The sequence below is a fragment of the Euprymna scolopes genome, chromosome 44 (assembly GCF_053919585.1).
Source record: "Euprymna scolopes isolate OS-2025 chromosome 44, ASM5391958v1, whole genome shotgun sequence".
NCBI classification, from domain to species: Eukaryota; Metazoa; Mollusca; class Cephalopoda; order Sepiida; family Sepiolidae; genus Euprymna; species Euprymna scolopes.
This window is the reverse complement of record NC_136525.1, coordinates 8286944-8305154: the sequence shown is the minus strand read 5'-3', so window position 1 is coordinate 8305154 and position 18211 is coordinate 8286944. Positions and strand designations below refer to the sequence as shown.

General features: G+C 36.3%; 2 protein-coding genes across 8 annotated transcripts in view; both read right to left on the bottom strand.

Annotated features, from left to right (window-relative positions):
* Positions 1-11924, bottom strand: part of LOC145268680 (uncharacterized) — a 175977-nt gene extending 164053 nt beyond the window's left edge. Inside the window, exon 1 of the mRNA XM_080124184.1 lies at positions 7615-11924. Within this exon, the coding sequence (XP_079980310.1) occupies positions 9321-11885 (2565 nt within the window). The 5' untranslated portion in view covers positions 11886-11924 and the 3' untranslated portion in view covers positions 7615-9320. The remainder of the gene's footprint in view (positions 1-7614) is intronic.
* The window catches only part of LOC145268679 (protein sidekick-2-like), a 363221-nt gene that overhangs the window by 166727 nt on the left and 178283 nt on the right, over positions 1-18211 (bottom strand). The gene's annotated exons all lie outside the window — the stretch shown is intronic.

The window sequence follows — 18211 nt, the reverse complement described above, 5'->3', positions numbered from 1 at the left end:
TATTTGCTAATCCTCTACCCCTGTGAAGAGAATTAACTAATATATATATAAGTGGTGTTTGATCAGCACTGCTGGGGAACCATGCGAGAAATAATTGTTGTGTTTTTAAATCCCTGAAACATGTTTTCATAATATTTTCATTTTTTTTTTTTTAGACACACTTATGTGACAGAATTTGTGGCTGATATGGTTTTGGTTGTTTCGTTTTATGCCATATCAAACCTTTTCACAGTATTTAATGCCGAGTCCAGTATTTTGGAAATAGTATTCCTGTTGCATTTCAGTAATTTATTATACTATATTATATTATATTACTAGCGGGGGTACCCGGCGTTGCCCGAGTGTTTGTTTCCGGGACGGGGGGGGGGAGTTTTAAAAAATGTTATGGTAAGTAAGTAGGAAGGATCAAACCCGGAGTCATGAGTAAAAGTAGGAAAATAAAGTGTGAAAAAAAAAACAAAAAAAACATCTGCAACGTTAACAGTTCGGGCACCAAGAAAAGTCCATTCCAGTTGTGTAGGGAAAAAAAAAAAAAAAAAAAAAACGACTACGGTAGGTCGGCGCGAACGTGAAAATATAATGTGAATTGTCCAGCACGCTAACCACTACACCACAGAGCACTGCAGCTTAGTTTAGTGATTTTAAATAACTTCACATGAAAGAACTACGAAGCCAAACCGGTGTTCTCTTCTCAACTGTTCCTTGTGAACGATCCCCAAACGGTGTTAAGTGGTGGCAGGGGGAGGAGGAATTTATTAGAGAGAAAATATTTTACCACTTCCATTGATCTTAACCGATTTTGGCCGTGACTTCTCAGCAGAAAAAGTATAGAAATCTAAGATTATCGAGGAATTTGAGAAATAATAAGCCTATAACACACCTCAGATATTGTTCTGCCGTTTGTGCATATTATATTTGCACGAAATATCTTGATTTTTAATCCTATTAAGGTCAAAATCAGACGGGAAAAAAGGAGTTCATTTTATTTATATAGAGATATTATATTATATTATATTATATTTCAAGCTCTTTGTATCTCCAGAATAAGAGGAAATGGACAAAAAAGGAAAAGTAAGAGAAGGTGTTTTGTTGTTTTTGTTTTTGCAGAACAAAATTAAGTTTTGCAAAAGGAAGTTTAAAAACAAAAAGCATCAATGTTAGATGCATTTCGTCTCAGGAAGCCAATATCTTCAGACAGCCTGATTTGGTAGCCTCAGGACAGCAGATGGAGGAATGCATTTGTATTGAAAGGAAAAAAGAAGTATTGCGACCATTTTTGAGACGGCGAGAAAACAAAAATGGGAAAGAAAACGTCAACGAATTATATATATATATATATATATATATATATATATATATATATATATATATTTCATGATTCTTTGGGGGTTACAGAATTTAAATATCACAATCATGAAGGGAAGACTTTTAAATTTATGATTGAAAGCATTTTAAAATAAAGTAAAGGATGTAGCTTTGAGAAAGCGAGGGCGAAACCGGTCAGCTGACTCCCTCCCTTTTTTTTCTCTTCTCTTTTTCATCCCTTTTACTTTATTTTAAAATGCTTTTAATCATGAATTATAAAAGCCTTCCATTCATGATTGTGATATATATATATATACTAGATAAATATATATATATATATATATATATATATATATATATATACTAGCATGGGTGCAGTAAATCAGAAAGCAAACAAGTAGATCGTTATAACAAGGATCTTCGGAAGAGATAATGCTAGACGGGACGAGGGTAATTTAAAACTGACATATGAAGGTTGCCAACATCCATGGTAAGGAAAGTAACTGCATAGCTCTTGCTTCCCTTATTTTGTTCTTTAGCGTTACGTTGTTAGTCTACCACAGGAGTCACAAAACAGCGGCACATGGGCCAAATCCAGCCAGTGACATCGGTTCATTCGGCCCACTTGAATTTGCTTAATAAAACGTATGGAACACAAAACTTTCTGATAAAATTTCAATTTGGATATTATGTTTAGAATACGAACAGATTTCCATGCTTGCGGAGACCTCCTGATTGCTTTGTTCTTGAAATTAGGCATTTCATTTCTCCCAACTTTACCTTTGGGTGCCTGGCGTTGCTCAGGTGTTTGGAGAGGTGTGTTGAGTAAAAAAAAAAAATAAATAAAAAATTGTAGTAGGCAGGCAGGCTTGAACCCGTGATGTGAAGACAGAAAAAGCGGAGGTGTGTGTAAGGGCGTTGGTCGAGCAAAATAATTAAAATTGTAGTAGGCACATTACTTGCATATATTTTGAAATTAAGAATGATGTATATAAATGATTACGTTTGGTTGTTTTATTTACGACATATCAACTCTTTTCATGTTACTTAATGCCGAATCCAGTTATTTTGGAAATAGTATTCATGTTGGATCCAGTCATTTTGTAGAAAGTTTTTATTCTTCAAACTCTTTGTATCTTCAATCGCTAGTTTGTAGTGTTTGGTTTCGTTGTTTTGTAGTGGATTTTGTCGTTTTTGTTTCCTGCAGAATATGACTGAGTTTTGCAATGGGAGAGGGAAAAGGGTTACAGCATTAATGCTTGGTACATTTTAAGTTAGGAAGCCAGTCAGGAAGTGGGGGAGATAGAAAGGGGAAAAGGTAGGTTGTTGTTTTTGTAGAACAAAATTAAGTTTTGCAAAAGGAAGTAGAAAAACAAAAGCATCAGTGTTAGATGCATTTCGTCTCAGGTTGGTTGGTTGGTTGGTTGTTTTTGTTTTACAGCATATCAACCCTTTTCAGGTTATTTAATGCCGAATCCAAAGATTTTGAAGAAAATCTTTTTAATAGAATAGATTTGTTGTTTTCAAACCGGTTTCTATTGAACCCATAGTCCGGGTCAGAGTGGACCTGGGAGCAATGGCAATTAAAGGGTGGCTCCACACTCCCCAAAGCCCGCAAGCTGGGGCCTCGCCACTGGATATAGTTTAAGGTCATATCCAGGACCTTCGCTTCAGGAAGCCAATATCTTCAGATAGCCTGATCTGGTAGCAGCAGGGCTCATATAGGTTCAAATACAAGGAACTTGTATTTGAACCTAACCCTAACTGGCTAAAAACAAAGTGATACTCCACTTAACCTTTTCTGTCTTCGGTCAGTGGGGGAGAAATACTTCATGACTGAGAATTTAAAAAAAATTTTGTCCCTATCCAGAGTGCCCCTTTTTGGGGAGCTGGATTTCCCCCACATTAAAAACCGACATTGTGTCCAACTCTGCCCTTGTGGGGAGGCAAGTAAATAGGAAAATTATGGAACAGATGAAAGGTGCGGGGGGGGGGGTGCTTAAAGTTCTTAAACGGCAAAAACTGGGCCCCAGCAATCTCGCTAATAGCGAATCTATTAAATAAAGTAAATATTTATTTTTTTTATTGGTCGGTTTCCACAAACCCCTCAGTTGCCTTACTTCCCTAGGCATACCTCCAACCACCACCACCACCAACAAGCTCTTATCTGTAAACGGCACACTAGCTCAAATCATCATTAACACGTCAGTGTCGAAGTTCATAAAATCCTTCACTGTGACCCTACCTCACCCTCTAACATATTTCTCAAGAGCTCCCTTACACGGTGAGGTTTGCAGCCGGAATGGGAGGTTGGGCGGCTTCAGGGTCGGCTGAATAGCTGTTATCAATAATCTATTTTTCTTCTCCCGCTTTTCTGTCAAGGATTCAGACATATTTCTTCATGTTTTATCAAAAGGCAATTTTGTTTCTGTTAGAACACATTCTCCCAGATGGGGGAGGTGATTATAAATAAGTGCGCGCACGCCGGTCTTTTCGCTTATAGCTTATATATACATATATATATATATTTAGTGGAGATGGTAATTAATAAAAACTGAAGAAAGTGCTCAATACTGTTGTAGAGCAAATATGCGTTTTATTTTTTATTACCGTATCTTTCTGTTAAGTTCCATTATTGTTTCGGCTACACGTTTCTGTAAGAGTCTGAGGACGCTAAAGACGGCAAAAAAAAAAAAAAAAAAAAAAAAAAAAAAACGGCCGTGTAGCCGAAACAATAATGTAACTTAACAGAAAGATACGGTAATAAAAAATAAAACGTATATATATATATATATATATATATATATATATATATATATATATATATATATATATATATATATATATATATATATATAGGGTACTTATACAGTTTAACCAAGACATTAAAAAATGAAAATATCGAAAAAAAAAAAAAAAAAAAACTTTAAATTGTACATGTTATGGAATGAAGTTCTCTGAAAAAAATTTCACTTAATTTCATCAAGTAGATTTTTTTTTTTTTTTTTTTATTTTTTTTTTTTTTACAGCGAAAAAACAATTTGCAATAATACCGAGCAAAAGGTTCGATTTTTAGGAAGAAAAGCTAGTATTAAAGACGGGGAGGAAGTGTCGGCCCTTTAAATTGAGTTATCTCCCCGTGGCGTATTCTAAATTCCAAACAAAAATTTAAAAATTCCAAGATGGCCTACTTGAACGTGCTGTCATAAAAACGTGTTTTTCCGCTGTAAAAAAAACCAAAAAAAACCCAAAACTACTCGATCAAATTAAGTGAATTTTTTTTTTTTTCGGAGATCTTCAGTCCAACACGGATACGTACAATATAACCTTTTTTTGAGATCTCCATTTTTTAATGTCTTGATTAAATTGTACAAATGCCGTATACAGTGGCCTCTCTACATACGAGATTAATTCATTCCCGGACGGAGCTCGTATCTCTGACGAATTTTTCCCATAAGAGAGAACTGAAAACCAATCAATCCGTTCTCAGCGCCCAAAGTCATCCACTGTAACCCTAATCTATAATATAAATCTCACATACCTGTTTAAATGTATGTTTGTATGTTTTTATGTATGTATGTATATCTGCTTAAAACTTTCGACAGAGGTAACGGATTTTTACGAAATTGGTATCGTTTTGAAGCTCGACCCTTCAGACGACAAATATCGAAAAATTGACCAAAAACATTAATTCCCTCACCCTCAACTGGGCACTTTTCTACAAGGAGGAAGTCACTTTTTTCGCCGATATTTTCGAAAGTCATCCCCTCTTTTCAATTGACTAGCCTTAATTTAAACCTTCGCTACTGCCGGTTTAGCGATGGACGCAACGGCAAAGACGTCAATTTTTTTTTTTTTTCACTTTCTTTTCCTCCTTCGTAGTACGGGTACAAGCCTGCCTGCCTGCCTACTACAACTTATTTTTTTTTTCTTAACACACCACCAAACACCCAGGCAATGCCGGGCAACCAGGCTAGTATACAAATAAATGACAAAAAGTCTATCTTCCAAATTCCAGGATGTTGTCCATCTTACCGTTTATTTCTTTAAGCATGTTAAAATGTTCAATTTTTGACAGCACCTGTTTCTTAGCGCAGAGCCATTCATATAATTGCGAATTTTTTAAAAATCTTTAAAAGAAAATAAATGAATATGGACAGGATTACAAAATCCGCAAAAGTAATTGCAATTGTGTTTTGTGAGAGTTACGCAAGGTTTGATTTTCACACATATGCGTATAGGCATTTTTTTTTTTTTTTTTGTTGCTCAACACATACCTCCAAACATCCTGGCACGCCGAGCACGCAGGCTAGTTAACTAGAAAACACATCTTCCTGATGACTAAAAACACATTCAAATACTGATTAAGCATGAAGAAAGATTTTTTTAATATTAAATTTACCATATAAACAGTGTTTTTTTCAGCAGTGGATTTCCTATATATTTTCGCACAAGCGCACGACCAGTGCATACACTGTATTGAACTTTAAAAGCGTCAACCTCGAAATACATGTGAGAACGTGCCAAGCATTAACACCAGCATGGCATGAGAGAGAGAGAGAGAAGAGAGAGAAGAGAGAGAGAGAGAGAGAGAAGAGAGAGAGAAGAGAGAGAGAAGAGAGAGAGAGAAGAGAGAGAGAAGAGAGAGAGAAGAGAGAGAGAGAGAGAGAGAGAGAGAGAGAGAAGAGAAGAGAGAGAGAGAAGAGAAGAGAGAGAGAGAAGAGAGAGAGAGAACACTTCCTGAAGAAAAATCTTATATGATTCGAATTCGATAGAATTTCATTTTAATGAACAATTACGTTAATTAAAAAAAAAAAAGCATTTAACTGGTCATTAAACCCCTTTAAATTAATATATATATATATATATATATATATATATATATATATATATATATATCTTTCTAATGTACAGATTATATCTGCCGGATATACAATACAGAGCAAAAGAATAGGAAATAAAGTCAGCCGAACTTTTGTCTGAGAAAAGCCCCGCCATTTGCTAATGGAAACATTAACCCGTGGGTAGGAATAACAATTAATTTGATTATCTGGTTAATTTAAACTAAACCCCACATGTATATATAAAAACACCCAGAAACGTGAATTCCATGCTTTTAAGTTATGCATACGTATATATAAGCAAATAAAAATGCCATATATATATATATATATATATATATATATATATATATATATATATATATATATATATAGCGTATGTCCTTTTCGTGGGGTTTTACCAAGGTCTCATTAAAGGAAAGATAAATTGCCGCAGTGGTAAGAAGGTTTAAATAGTAAAAAAAAAAAAAAAAAAAAAAATGTTCTTATTTATAAATGAAAGAGTACCACAGTGTGGCACGTAAGTGCAATTATTCTCTCTTCGACTTCTGACCGCCAGTTTAAAGAATGCTCTCAAAGGCCCCAAACTATTAAAGGAGCTCAAGATTCCCATTTGGAGACGCTCACCTCACTCAAAACAAAATTCCCTTCCAGATGTTTCTTTAAACGTATATATCTCATTCAAACACTACCGTGTTTGAATATATGGTTAAGTGGCAGTGTTAGTCATTTAAAACTGCTTTAAAGCTTCATCGCTCACTCATTTAGATCACCTCAACTATATTGTGAAAAAAAAAAAAAAAGATTTTCAATTTTCGTTCAGTAAAATAAGTTATGAATTTAATGGTATTCAAAATCGTAGGGTGAGCGACGTTTTTTATGACTGGTTTCCATAGCAGCTACGTCGCTTCAGCGACTAGTGTTGCTATTAATTCACGGCTGTCGCAAAAAGAAGTAACAAGTGAAAGAGAACGAAAGGGAGATAATTGGGGGATTTTATTGAAAACAGACGAGTACTGTACATTGTTGTTACATATGTGTATGTTATGTTTATGGGAGCAAAAAAAAAAAAAAATTGAAATTAAACAAAGAACAAGTGAATTTATTGGAAGCCTGGAAAAATCATGGATTACAATAGAAAGATGCGAGCATGAAAAGTAATATGGTTAAGTTTAAACATGGAAAAATAAAGGACTAGTTGTTAAAGCTGGGAAAAAAGGCAACGTGTTCTAGTAAAAAAAATATAATAAATTTATAACTTAAAATGTTGCAACATTGAGAATGTTTTTAAAAAATTCAATTTATAACATTATATAATCAATTAATACTGCAATATTTTTAGTTATAAATTTGTTATATTTTTTACTAGAATATCTGGTCCTTTTTCTCATTTGTATATGCTCCGTCGTTTATATCGACCTTCATAAACTAAAGGACTGGTATAAATAAAGGGTGATTATATATATACTAGCAAAGATACCCGTGCTTCGCACGGAGCTTTGTTGCGCACTCGGGTACCAAAATCTGTGGGCACCTTTCCAGTAAGTTGATGTTGTAAGAGCAACGATTGCATAAGGTGATTAACATTTTAACTACCTCTTGTAGTGACTGAAATTCAATCAGGAACTTCACAAAACATTTTCATCAAAAAGGAAGGTTACTTGATGTTACATAGTAAATTTTTCATTGAAGTCATTTTCAACTCTTGCTTAAATTTTATCTTGCACATTCAATACTAAAAACTTACCACAATCAGATCATGTCAGTTTTTCCTCATATCCATTTCTCGAACTTTTCACTAAAGAGCCTCAGGGTAAACTACATTTCTGCTGCTTTGATTTGGAGCCAGAATGTAGAGTTTTTCTGAACTTCCTGTCCGGCTGATGGAGACGTAGAACATACCGTGACTGAAGCAGTCTGATGTCAAGTCTACGCCAATGGTGTTAAATGTCTGACCTTGACTTTTGTTTATGCTCATTGCAAAACACACCTTCACAGGAAATTGGAGTCTCCGGAATTTAAATGGAAGTACTGAGTCCGATGGAACTAAGGGGATCCTTGGCAGTAGAACGGTTTCGCCTTTGTAGGGACCACAGGAAATGGTGGCCTCAAGTACATTGGTGTGCAATCTGGTGATAACACATCTGGTTCCGTTTGTTGTTTTTGGCGGTTCCAAGGATCGAAGAATCATGATTGGCAATCCAATTTTGAGATTTAAAATGTGTGGAGGCATTCCAGATATCTCCAAAGAGTTTAAAAACTCCACAGGGTAGTGAACAGCTTCATATTCATTAGTAGCTGAATCAACTGACTTGTATTGCTTTGTGTCTCCTGGAAATTCATCCATTATTGAATTGTTCAAATGATTCACATTGCTGTTTAATGGCGAAATAATAGCCCTCTCAGCAAGCCAATCCGGTGATTTTCCATTGTTTTGCAGGTCTGGGTACACTTTGTCTTTCAGTTGCTTCTGATTACCGACACATTTACCAAGCGCAGTTGGAATCTTAATTGTGTCAGGTGAAGAAGTGATAGGAAACTGACCATTACCGATTTGGAGAAGCAATTTTGAGAAGTCTGCTGCAGCTGTGTTATCAGAGATATAGGCTCTCATATTAGTAGTCAGTCTCTTCACTATAACGTGCCTCCAGAGATAGGATTGTTTCAAACTTGCATTGACAATGTTAGCCCTTGTGCCATTTTTAACCACTGGGAGGATTTGACGGAAATCACCGCAAAATAAGGTTGGAATGCCACCCATGGGATTCTTGTTTCCTGTGATGTCTTGCAGTGTTCGGTCAATTGCTTCATAAGCACTCTTGTGCGTCATTGGGGCTTCGTCTACAATGATTGCAGAGGTGTCTCTAATTACATTTGCCAAGGCTGAGTTACCAGTAATTTTGCAAACTGGCTGATCCATTCGATGAGTATCCAAGGGTACTTTAAAAGTGCTGTGAAGAGTGCGGCCACCTTGTAGTAGAGTAGCAGCAATGCCACTGAATGCTGTTGCAAGCACAATCTTTCTCATGGATCTAATCTTTGCAAGGATCAAATTGATTACAAAAGTCTTGCCCGTACCACCTGGAGCATCAAGAAACATCATGTTTTTGTTCATTTCACCTTGTGCTTCCAACATTGCCATGAATGAATTGTAAACTTCTCTTTGAGAATCGGTCAGTTTTTCTTGCATATTTTCTGCTTGTAGGGAAGTTCTTCAAGATTATAAGTAACTTCACGTTGATACTCTCTCGCAAGTCTTTCATCTCTCCCTTGCATTGGTGCAGGTAATCCATAGCTTGCCAATGGTTGACCGCACATAAGGAGAACTTTTTCTTCAATTAGACAAAGAGTTTTATTGTAGATGTCCTCATTAAAATCTGCTTCTGGATTGTTAACTTCTTGCCTGTATCTGTGAAGAATGTCTTCAGATATTACATCACGAAAAGCCATCCAGATCTCAAGAGGATTTCTTGGCTCACAGGCTGTTAAAATTATCACAAATAGGCTTCGCAAATTTGAAGGTGATTGAGTGGCACTTGCCTCTCCTACTGCTTGATGCAAGTGATGGTCATTTTCTAGAAGGCCTCGAGCAAGGCACGCTGCTCTGTATGTTTCAAACACCTGACCATTGTATGCTCGCAAATTTTGAAATGAAGTTGGACCAGCAACCTCATTGAGCAACAGGCGTAAGAAATAACACTCCCCTGCTTTTGGACTAATCGTGTAGATTCTCCCAATGCATGGTGCCTTCCATACATCATCATTTTCAGTACCTTCAACTTGTACCCCACGCATTCTTCTCATCCATTTCTTTGTCGATTTGTTCCAAGTGTAAAACTCAGGGACTTCTACGTATTTGAGACCCCTTGCAAAGTCATCCTCATGGCAGAGTTGAAAAAATGCTGTCAAAGTTGTGGCAGGCGGTGGACCTTGGGCTCGTTCCAGAGCAGTATCAGCTGAGAACATGACACGCTGCCCATTTTCAAGATGAACAGAAAGTTGTACAATTGGGGGGAAATGTTCATGGATGGGATGTTCCAATATCCTCCAGGCTGCCTCTGAACTGCCGACATACCTTGCATTCTGGAACTGCTGGATCTCATCCACAATGTGACTTTGTACTTGGCCTTGTTGGTTAGCTGCTCCATCAGTTCTTTGTAGTTCAAACACTGCTTGATCACATCCTTTATTCACGTATTTGAGGACATATTTGATGCTTTGGATCGAGCTGCAAATTTCTACGTTAATGTGAGCGTTGAACTGCTGAAGGAGGACCTTGTTGTACGGAACAATCCACTGGTTTGTTATTTCTTGATTAACATACCGACCATTTCTCTTCATCCTTATTGTACCAGTCTGGCCTCCATCTTCTGGTTTTCTTCGCCTGTACTTGGGGTAAGAGTCTTGGCCTTGCTTGGTACACTGAAGAAATTCTTTTGGGTATTTTTTGGAACATTTGTTGTCAATCATACATGGACAATTTGGATTAAATGGTCCACAAGGTCCATGCACCATATGTGCCATCACTTTAGCATGAAGATCAGGATCTTCCTCTTTGTCAGGGATCTCTGCAGATATGCAGAGATCCATTTTTTCTGGTAGAAGTTTGTCCTCTGGGGCCTGCCAGGTGAGGATGTGTGCATGCGGCAGTCCTCTTTTTTGATATTCAATACTGTACAGGAAAGCCCTCAACCTGCCAAATCCTCCCTTTTTAATAAATTCAAGTAACTTTTTTAGCTTCTGCCTGAAAACCCTGGCAACAATATCTGGACGATCCTGAGGGTCTTGCCCTTGAAGACAATTTTCTGTAATTTCTGTCCACTTTGGATTTGTTGTGAACGTGATGAAGAGGTCGGCTCGGCCCATTCGCCGAACATATGCCATGGCATCACTTTGACGCTCAAACATGTATCGAGGGCCTCCTGTATAAGTTGCCGGAAGTACAACTCGTTGACCAAACTGTTCTGGATTCCCATCTTCCCTAAGAATTGAATCTCTGAAGTTGCTATAATTGTCAGCTCTCAGGGTCTGTTGCTCACGCCTCAGGAACTGTAAACGTTCTGTTTCAATCTTGCAGTACACATCCACCAGCCATTGTTGAAATAGCCTTCGGTACCAGAGAAAATAGTTTCCAGGCCGAGTCATTAAATGGTACGAATAAAATTGCTGTTGGGTAACTTTTCGCCCATTGGATGCATTCATGTAGATGTTGTAAGATGGAGAACCATAGGGGTACATTAACGGGTACATTAAAGTATCGTAGAGGGGATGTAGTTCGGAGATCCATTTTAATGTATCATTTCTAAAACGCAAGACAATATCCCGGTTAGCTGTTGGTTCATTCTCCATTAATATTCCAATCTCATACGTTGTTGTTGGAGCATTGAATCGCCGTGGATGCTCTTCTTGCGGCCTTCGGTCTTCCCTTATGACAACTTTATGTTCTACCAAGTGTTCTTCTTCAATCCTCTCCTTTGTTGTTTTCAGCTGACAAATAAAGCTGTTGTTCTCATGTAAAAATTCAGTCAGACTTTGGAGAATGTCTCTATTGAGTCTACTGTCACGTCCCCGATTATGTAGTTCCTCTTCCAGACTATCCAAGAAGTAGACTTGAATAAACTTTGCTGTTTCATCTTCAGGTGGTAAAAGACTCCCAATCTGGTGGCAAACCTGGCCTCGAATTCTAAAAGAAGGATTCCACCCATGTACTGCCGCAATTTTGTGACCAAATGATGTCATTGCAAAACAATTGTTATAACTGCGTAGATTTTGCAGAAAATCTTTAGAGATGGGACCATTGCCGGAGAGCAAATCTTGAAGCAACTGAGGCAGTGGTGGAAAGCTATCAAGCACAACTTTGCCAGAAGAACAACAACAACCAGGGGTTTCTCCTTTAAATTTTACAGCTGAGCAATGTTGACATACTTTGTCCATTTTTCCTATATCAGCTGTAGTGAGAGAGTCATTTTTGTTGTAGAGCAATCCTTTTCTATTGCAGTGTTCTATTTCATGGTGTCTCAAAGCAGTCATTCGTTGTCTAGCTGCCTCGTTTTCTGTCAATTGCTGGGGCAAAGTCATACTCTCTCTCCATGCAGCCTCTCGTTGTTGCCCTTGGTATAGGCGAAAGCTTCGTTGGGTTTCCGATTCATTCTGATGTCGTTGAGCCACTCTCAACTGACCTTGTGTACGTCTACTTACCTCATATAATTCATTCGATCGTAATATTGCTTCTCTTTCCAGTGCATATCTTTGCCTTTCTTGAATTTCATCTTGTGATGAATTTAACCGACTTACAGCATGTCTAGTTCTGTCAGCTTCATGTTGGGTTTCTCTTTCCAAATCTGACAGTCTTGCTCTCCTTTCTCTTTGACGTATCCTGTTAAGTTCTAGACGTCTTTCTCTATCTGAATTGTTTTCATTGGAGCGAATTGCAGCAACTCTTAGTCTATTAGCTTCCAATCTTTCCATTCTTTCTTCCTCACTTTCGTTTCTACTTTGTTTGGGTGGCATAATTTCGGTTTTAAACGGAATTGTTTAACGATATTAATGATTGTAAATTAATTAAGCGTAAAGGAAATGTATACTAACTGAAATGGACGAACTATAAATAATATTTCTGAATAGTACAATTATAAACAATTATATTGTACCTATTTACTATGCCTCCCCACGGGACAGAGTTAGACACCAGGGTCGTTTTTTAACGTGGAGAAAAGGTACAAAAATAAAAATTGTCTCAGTCGTGAAGGATTTCTCCTCCACCGAAAGAGAACAAGAAAATGAAGTGCAGCATCTGAAGAACAGATGGTATTTATTTGCTCCCCCACCGAGCAAATTAGGCACAAGGCCGATTTTTAAAGTGAGGAGTGAAGGGGAAATGGGGACCAACTCCCCGGGGAGTAGGGGAGCTGGATAGTGACAATTGGTATGAAGGGTTGCCCCTACATTGACCAAGGTCTTATATGTGGAGTTGCCCCAACATATGGTCTTTGCTTGCAGTATCTGCCGGAACAGATGGTATTTATTTGCTCCCCCACCGAGCAAATTAGGCACAAGGCCAATTTTTAATGTGAGGAGTGAAGGGAGGGGGAAGGGAAAAAGGGGACCAGCTCCCGAGAGGTGGGAAATGGGAGCTGGTTAAAGGTCAGGCATGTGGGGTTGCCCCCACATCTGGTCTTTGCTAGTCATAGCTAGTCATAGCTTGCAGCATCTGAAGAACAGATACTACACTTTGATCTTGACCAAAAGGAATGAATAAAAGCGACCTACGTGTGACTCATTACTTCCGGGTGTAAACGTCACAGTCTAAAAGTAATAATTAAAAAAAAAAGTAACTGTAAAATAAATGTAATACCAACTTAGGTTAACTAAGTAAACAGTACAATTAAAACAGTTCTATTAAAACAAATAATTACTAAGATCTAGGTAATTGTTAGTCTCATTGTTATGGTTTTAAAGAAAAAAATGTGTAAAAAAAAGTTCTGCTTTTGTGAGTACGTGTATTTCTTTTAAATTACATAACCTTTTTATTTTATTATTTATATCTCTTTTAAATTTATATATTTTGTTAGTAAACTGGAAGAAATTCAGTTGAATAAAACCTTGTTCGTGTTCTTTACGTTAAACTCATATTTTTATAAAAGGTTCATCCGGTTTAAAGAAAGCACTAAGTTTAAATAAGACTGGAAATAACTAATTCAATATATAAATAGAAAAATGAAATAAATATAAGCTTTAAGTCTTAAGATAGTAATAATCAAAATGTAATAAATTATTTTTAGTTCAAATCTATGATAAACAGGCTTTCGAAATAGGCTCGACCAGAAAGATTAAATTGGAACGAAATTATAATCTCCGTGCCATTTTCAAAACAACCCCACAAAAGTAACGATATCCTGCAGTTGGTTAAATGACAATGGTTGTAAGAAAAATGTAAAAGAAAATGCGCTTATCTGTTTATTTTGACCTGTTTTATTTAATTAAAAAAAAATTGGCTATAACTGGAAGAGAGCGTTATGTTTTGGGGGTTGTTTAAAAAATAGAATGGAAATAAAGTTAGTTCCGTTTTAATTGTGTTTAATTGCGGCAAGCGCTAACAAAATCGAAAAATCACTGTTTACATTCGAAATGTTAACTTTTATAGGTTTACAGGTTTGCTGACAAGGCTGGGGGTGTTTAATGCAATTATTTTACTAAATTGATTTTTTTCATTTAAAAATAAAATTATTTCTTTTTTAATAAAGTTTTATTTTAAAATATTTGTGTTTGTTTATTTATATAAAATTACGATAGTTGAATTGTATTCTTTCAATTATATTGGCAAGTAAAATATAAAAGATTAAAACGGAACGAAATTGAAATTTCCATTACATTTTCAATACAATCCCAAAACATAAAGCTTTGCTCGCCAATGAATTGTTTTGATAATATACGTAAAGTGAAATAAATCGAATATAAAATTAAATGAAAATATATTAAATAATTAAATGTTAAATAGATTTTGTAAATAGTACAGTTGAAATGATTAGAATATTTCCAATATGTAATAAGGTCGAGGTAATTAGTTAAAGAGATTTAATATAATGTGATATGCAAATGAGCATAAGTCATTCGATATGGGGGTGGTTTGTAGACTAGTATATAAAGAAATTAGGCCAAGATTCTTATGTCTCCTTTAACAGAAACATCCTAAAATGGGTTCTAATGTTTCTCTACCAGGAGAGATCTACCCTCTTACCTCCTTTATATTTCGTTGATGATGGAGAGCTGTACACACAGACAGAAACACACGAACCCTATTACTTTATAAAAATATAGATATATATACTTGTACTTTTTTGTAGAAAAAGAAATCCCATACAGTGCTCTATTATTAGGGAAAAAAAACCTTTCTCGAAATAAGAGCAATATATTTTTTGTATAATATATACAGGAATTTACATTTATATCGGTAGTCGTTACCTACGGTTTCAAGCCCGGTAGTTGAGGACTGCTCTTAATGTAAATTCCTATATATATATATATATATATATATATATATATATATATATATATATATGTATATATATATATATATATATATATATATATATATGTGTGTGTGTGTGTGCGTGCGTGTGTGTGTGCGTGCGTGTGTGTGTGAATAAAAAAGAATACGAAAAGTATAAAAGCTTATAACTTTTCTTTATTCGTTTTCAAATGGTGACGTGCAGGAATACAAAATAATATTATGAAAAAAAAAAAAAAAAAAATTAAGAAACTTTTTTATAAGTACATAATTTTCGACCGATCCTTCAGTCTTCATAAATATAAGGGGATTAGAACAACAGTCTAAAGAGCGGAGTTTATTTTAATGTATTAGTAAATTCATTAATACAATTGAAATAAAAGAAAACAAAACAGTCCAATCTGTAGTGGAATGGGGACAAAAATGGATGATCACGTTCAAAGCCGCCAAGACTAAACTAGTTTCATTCAATTACAGGAAACCCTCTCTACCACTTATAGCAATGGCCAACGACTCTTTATCTGAGAGTACATCTTTCAAACTCCTTGGCCTACGTTCACAAGAAACATGAGTTGGAACGATTACATTGAAAGCATTGCCAGGGTCGCTGCAAGAAAGGTGGGTTCTCTCTACCGTGCTAGAAAACTAACACCCGAAAGTATCCTGTACCTCTATAAGGCCACCATTCGCCCATGTATGGAGTATTGCTGTCACATTTGGGCTGGTGCATCTGCTGATAGTCTCTCGCTCCTTGACAAGGTTCAAAAGAGAGTCGCAAACCTGATAGGCCCTGAACTGGCATCTAAGCTTCAGCCTCTGTCCCATCGACGAAACGTTGCATCCCTCTGTCTGTTCTACAAGTATTTTAGTGGTAAATGCTCTGACGAACTGCAAGCACTTGTGCCCCCACGACGTGAGCACCCTCGACAAACCCGACTGGCTGATAAATCCAACCCCCACACTGTAGAGATCCCTAGATGTAAAAGATCTTTCTACTCCAATAGTTTCTTCCCCAGAACCGCTAGACTTTGGAATTCCATTCCAGGCCCCTGCTTCCCCAACAGTACTGACGTGCAGAAGTTCAAGTGTAACGTGAACCGAAATCTTGCGGCCAAATCCCTACATAGTACCCCGATAGTTGTTGCCCCTGATAGTAGCCCCCCCTACACCAAAGTGGCAATGTGCCTTGTTTGGGTTGAAAATGTAAAAAAAAATTCAAAAATATTATATATATATATATATATATATATATATATATATAATAAGCTCAATAGGCATAGATATCCTAGAGCTATTTTAATATTGAGTAAAATAATTGATAAATGTAACATCCCAATGAATGCATTGACGATGATACTTACGGGCTGAAAAGCGGACGATTAAAAGATATATCTGCCTTACTTAAAAATTGCTAGTTTTATTTTTGGTGTCTTTAAATCCCCACCCACTCTTTTTGCTGATGAGGAGACTTTATTTCATAAAATCAAATGATAAAATTATTGTCTAAGATTTATTGTCTGTCTCAATAAAAAAAACATCGTTTCCGAAACGATCGTACAATTTATTGATTTTGTTTGTTCTTCCTTGTGAAACCGATTTTTAATTTTAATTATAGATTATCTATCATTTTACTCAAAATATATATTAAAATTCACCTGTTATCCCTTTTTTACAAGATGGAATCACCCGATCGTCTAAGGAAATATTCCAGAGTTTTATAACTACCGTATAAGACGATCCTTGAAGATTAAAAAAATCTTTAAAAACCAATAGTTCATAAGATGCCGGGTGTTGCAATCTCTAACTTAGACTAAATAAACATGGTTTCGCGAATCAGCAGTCGTCTTATACAACCGATATACGATAAATTTATTAGAGTTTGCTCCAGTTTTGTACCTCGTCTTATTTGAGGTCGCTTTATGCGCCGAAATGTACGGTATTAAGTTATAACTTTTGCCAGTTTTTAATGAGTTAAAAAGTCATTAATATATTTTTTGTGTTATATATTAGGGGGGGGCTGTTTATTGGACAGAGACACCTAACGAGTTAACTAAAATGACTTTACTGCATCCCAGACAACATCGGTTGGGTACACATAACGTATTATATATTGAATTCAAAAGTGCTCGATACTATAAGTAGAGCAAATTATCATGGCCTCCGTTCAATCTTAAGAGACAATGGATACCCTCTGTAAGGGTTGCCGTGTGTGCAATTGTGGAGCAAGTATTGCGCAATCCCTAAACACACCTCTTCTGGGTCGCTTAAATAAGCAGAGAGCTCATACAGCGCCTGGTAATCCTCAACTGTCACTCATTTGGTGCTGGCCAGGCTCAACGTCTTGTAGGACTGGTCCGAGTCACCCCTAGAAGCCAAGAAGTAGGACGAAAATAATACCATTCCCAAGAAATAATAGTTTCTTAGCCCCTCTCTCTTTCTCATAAACCGAACACAAAGCAGGAACTGCTATCCAGTGTCCCTCATCATCTCCTTCCCTCTCTCTTTCTCCTTAACGAATCTCTAACCAGCATGACAGGCGAGTAGGCAGTACACTCTTAGCCCCGAAATCAACGAGACGTATGTTGCTGGTGAACATTATTAAGAGGTGTATTCAAATTCCAAAATGTAAAAAGGCAAATAAAGTTCTTTCCTTTTAAAAGTTAACATTTGTATTACCTTTATTATTTCAACAACAACTAATGAAGACAAGTGCCAGCCAGTCTTACAGTCTTTTAACTCTGGTGATCTAACAGAAACTGGTGTATCAACATGATTATGCCGTATCTAAGTAGAACGAATATAAAAAAAATAATTATAATTTATTTCTATTGAATAATATAAAAAGGGTTGTCGCCCTTACAACAAAAATTCTAGTTCATTTTTCTGTATAAGTTTTTTTTTTTTCAATGTGAAAAGAAATTTTGAAAAATTAAGAACTAAAAATTAATTCACTGCATTCCGACCAACGCCGTGTACGTGCACATAGTGCGGTGTATATTGAATTCAAAAGCGATCGTTACCACAAGTAGGGCAAATATAAATATATATTTATATAGCT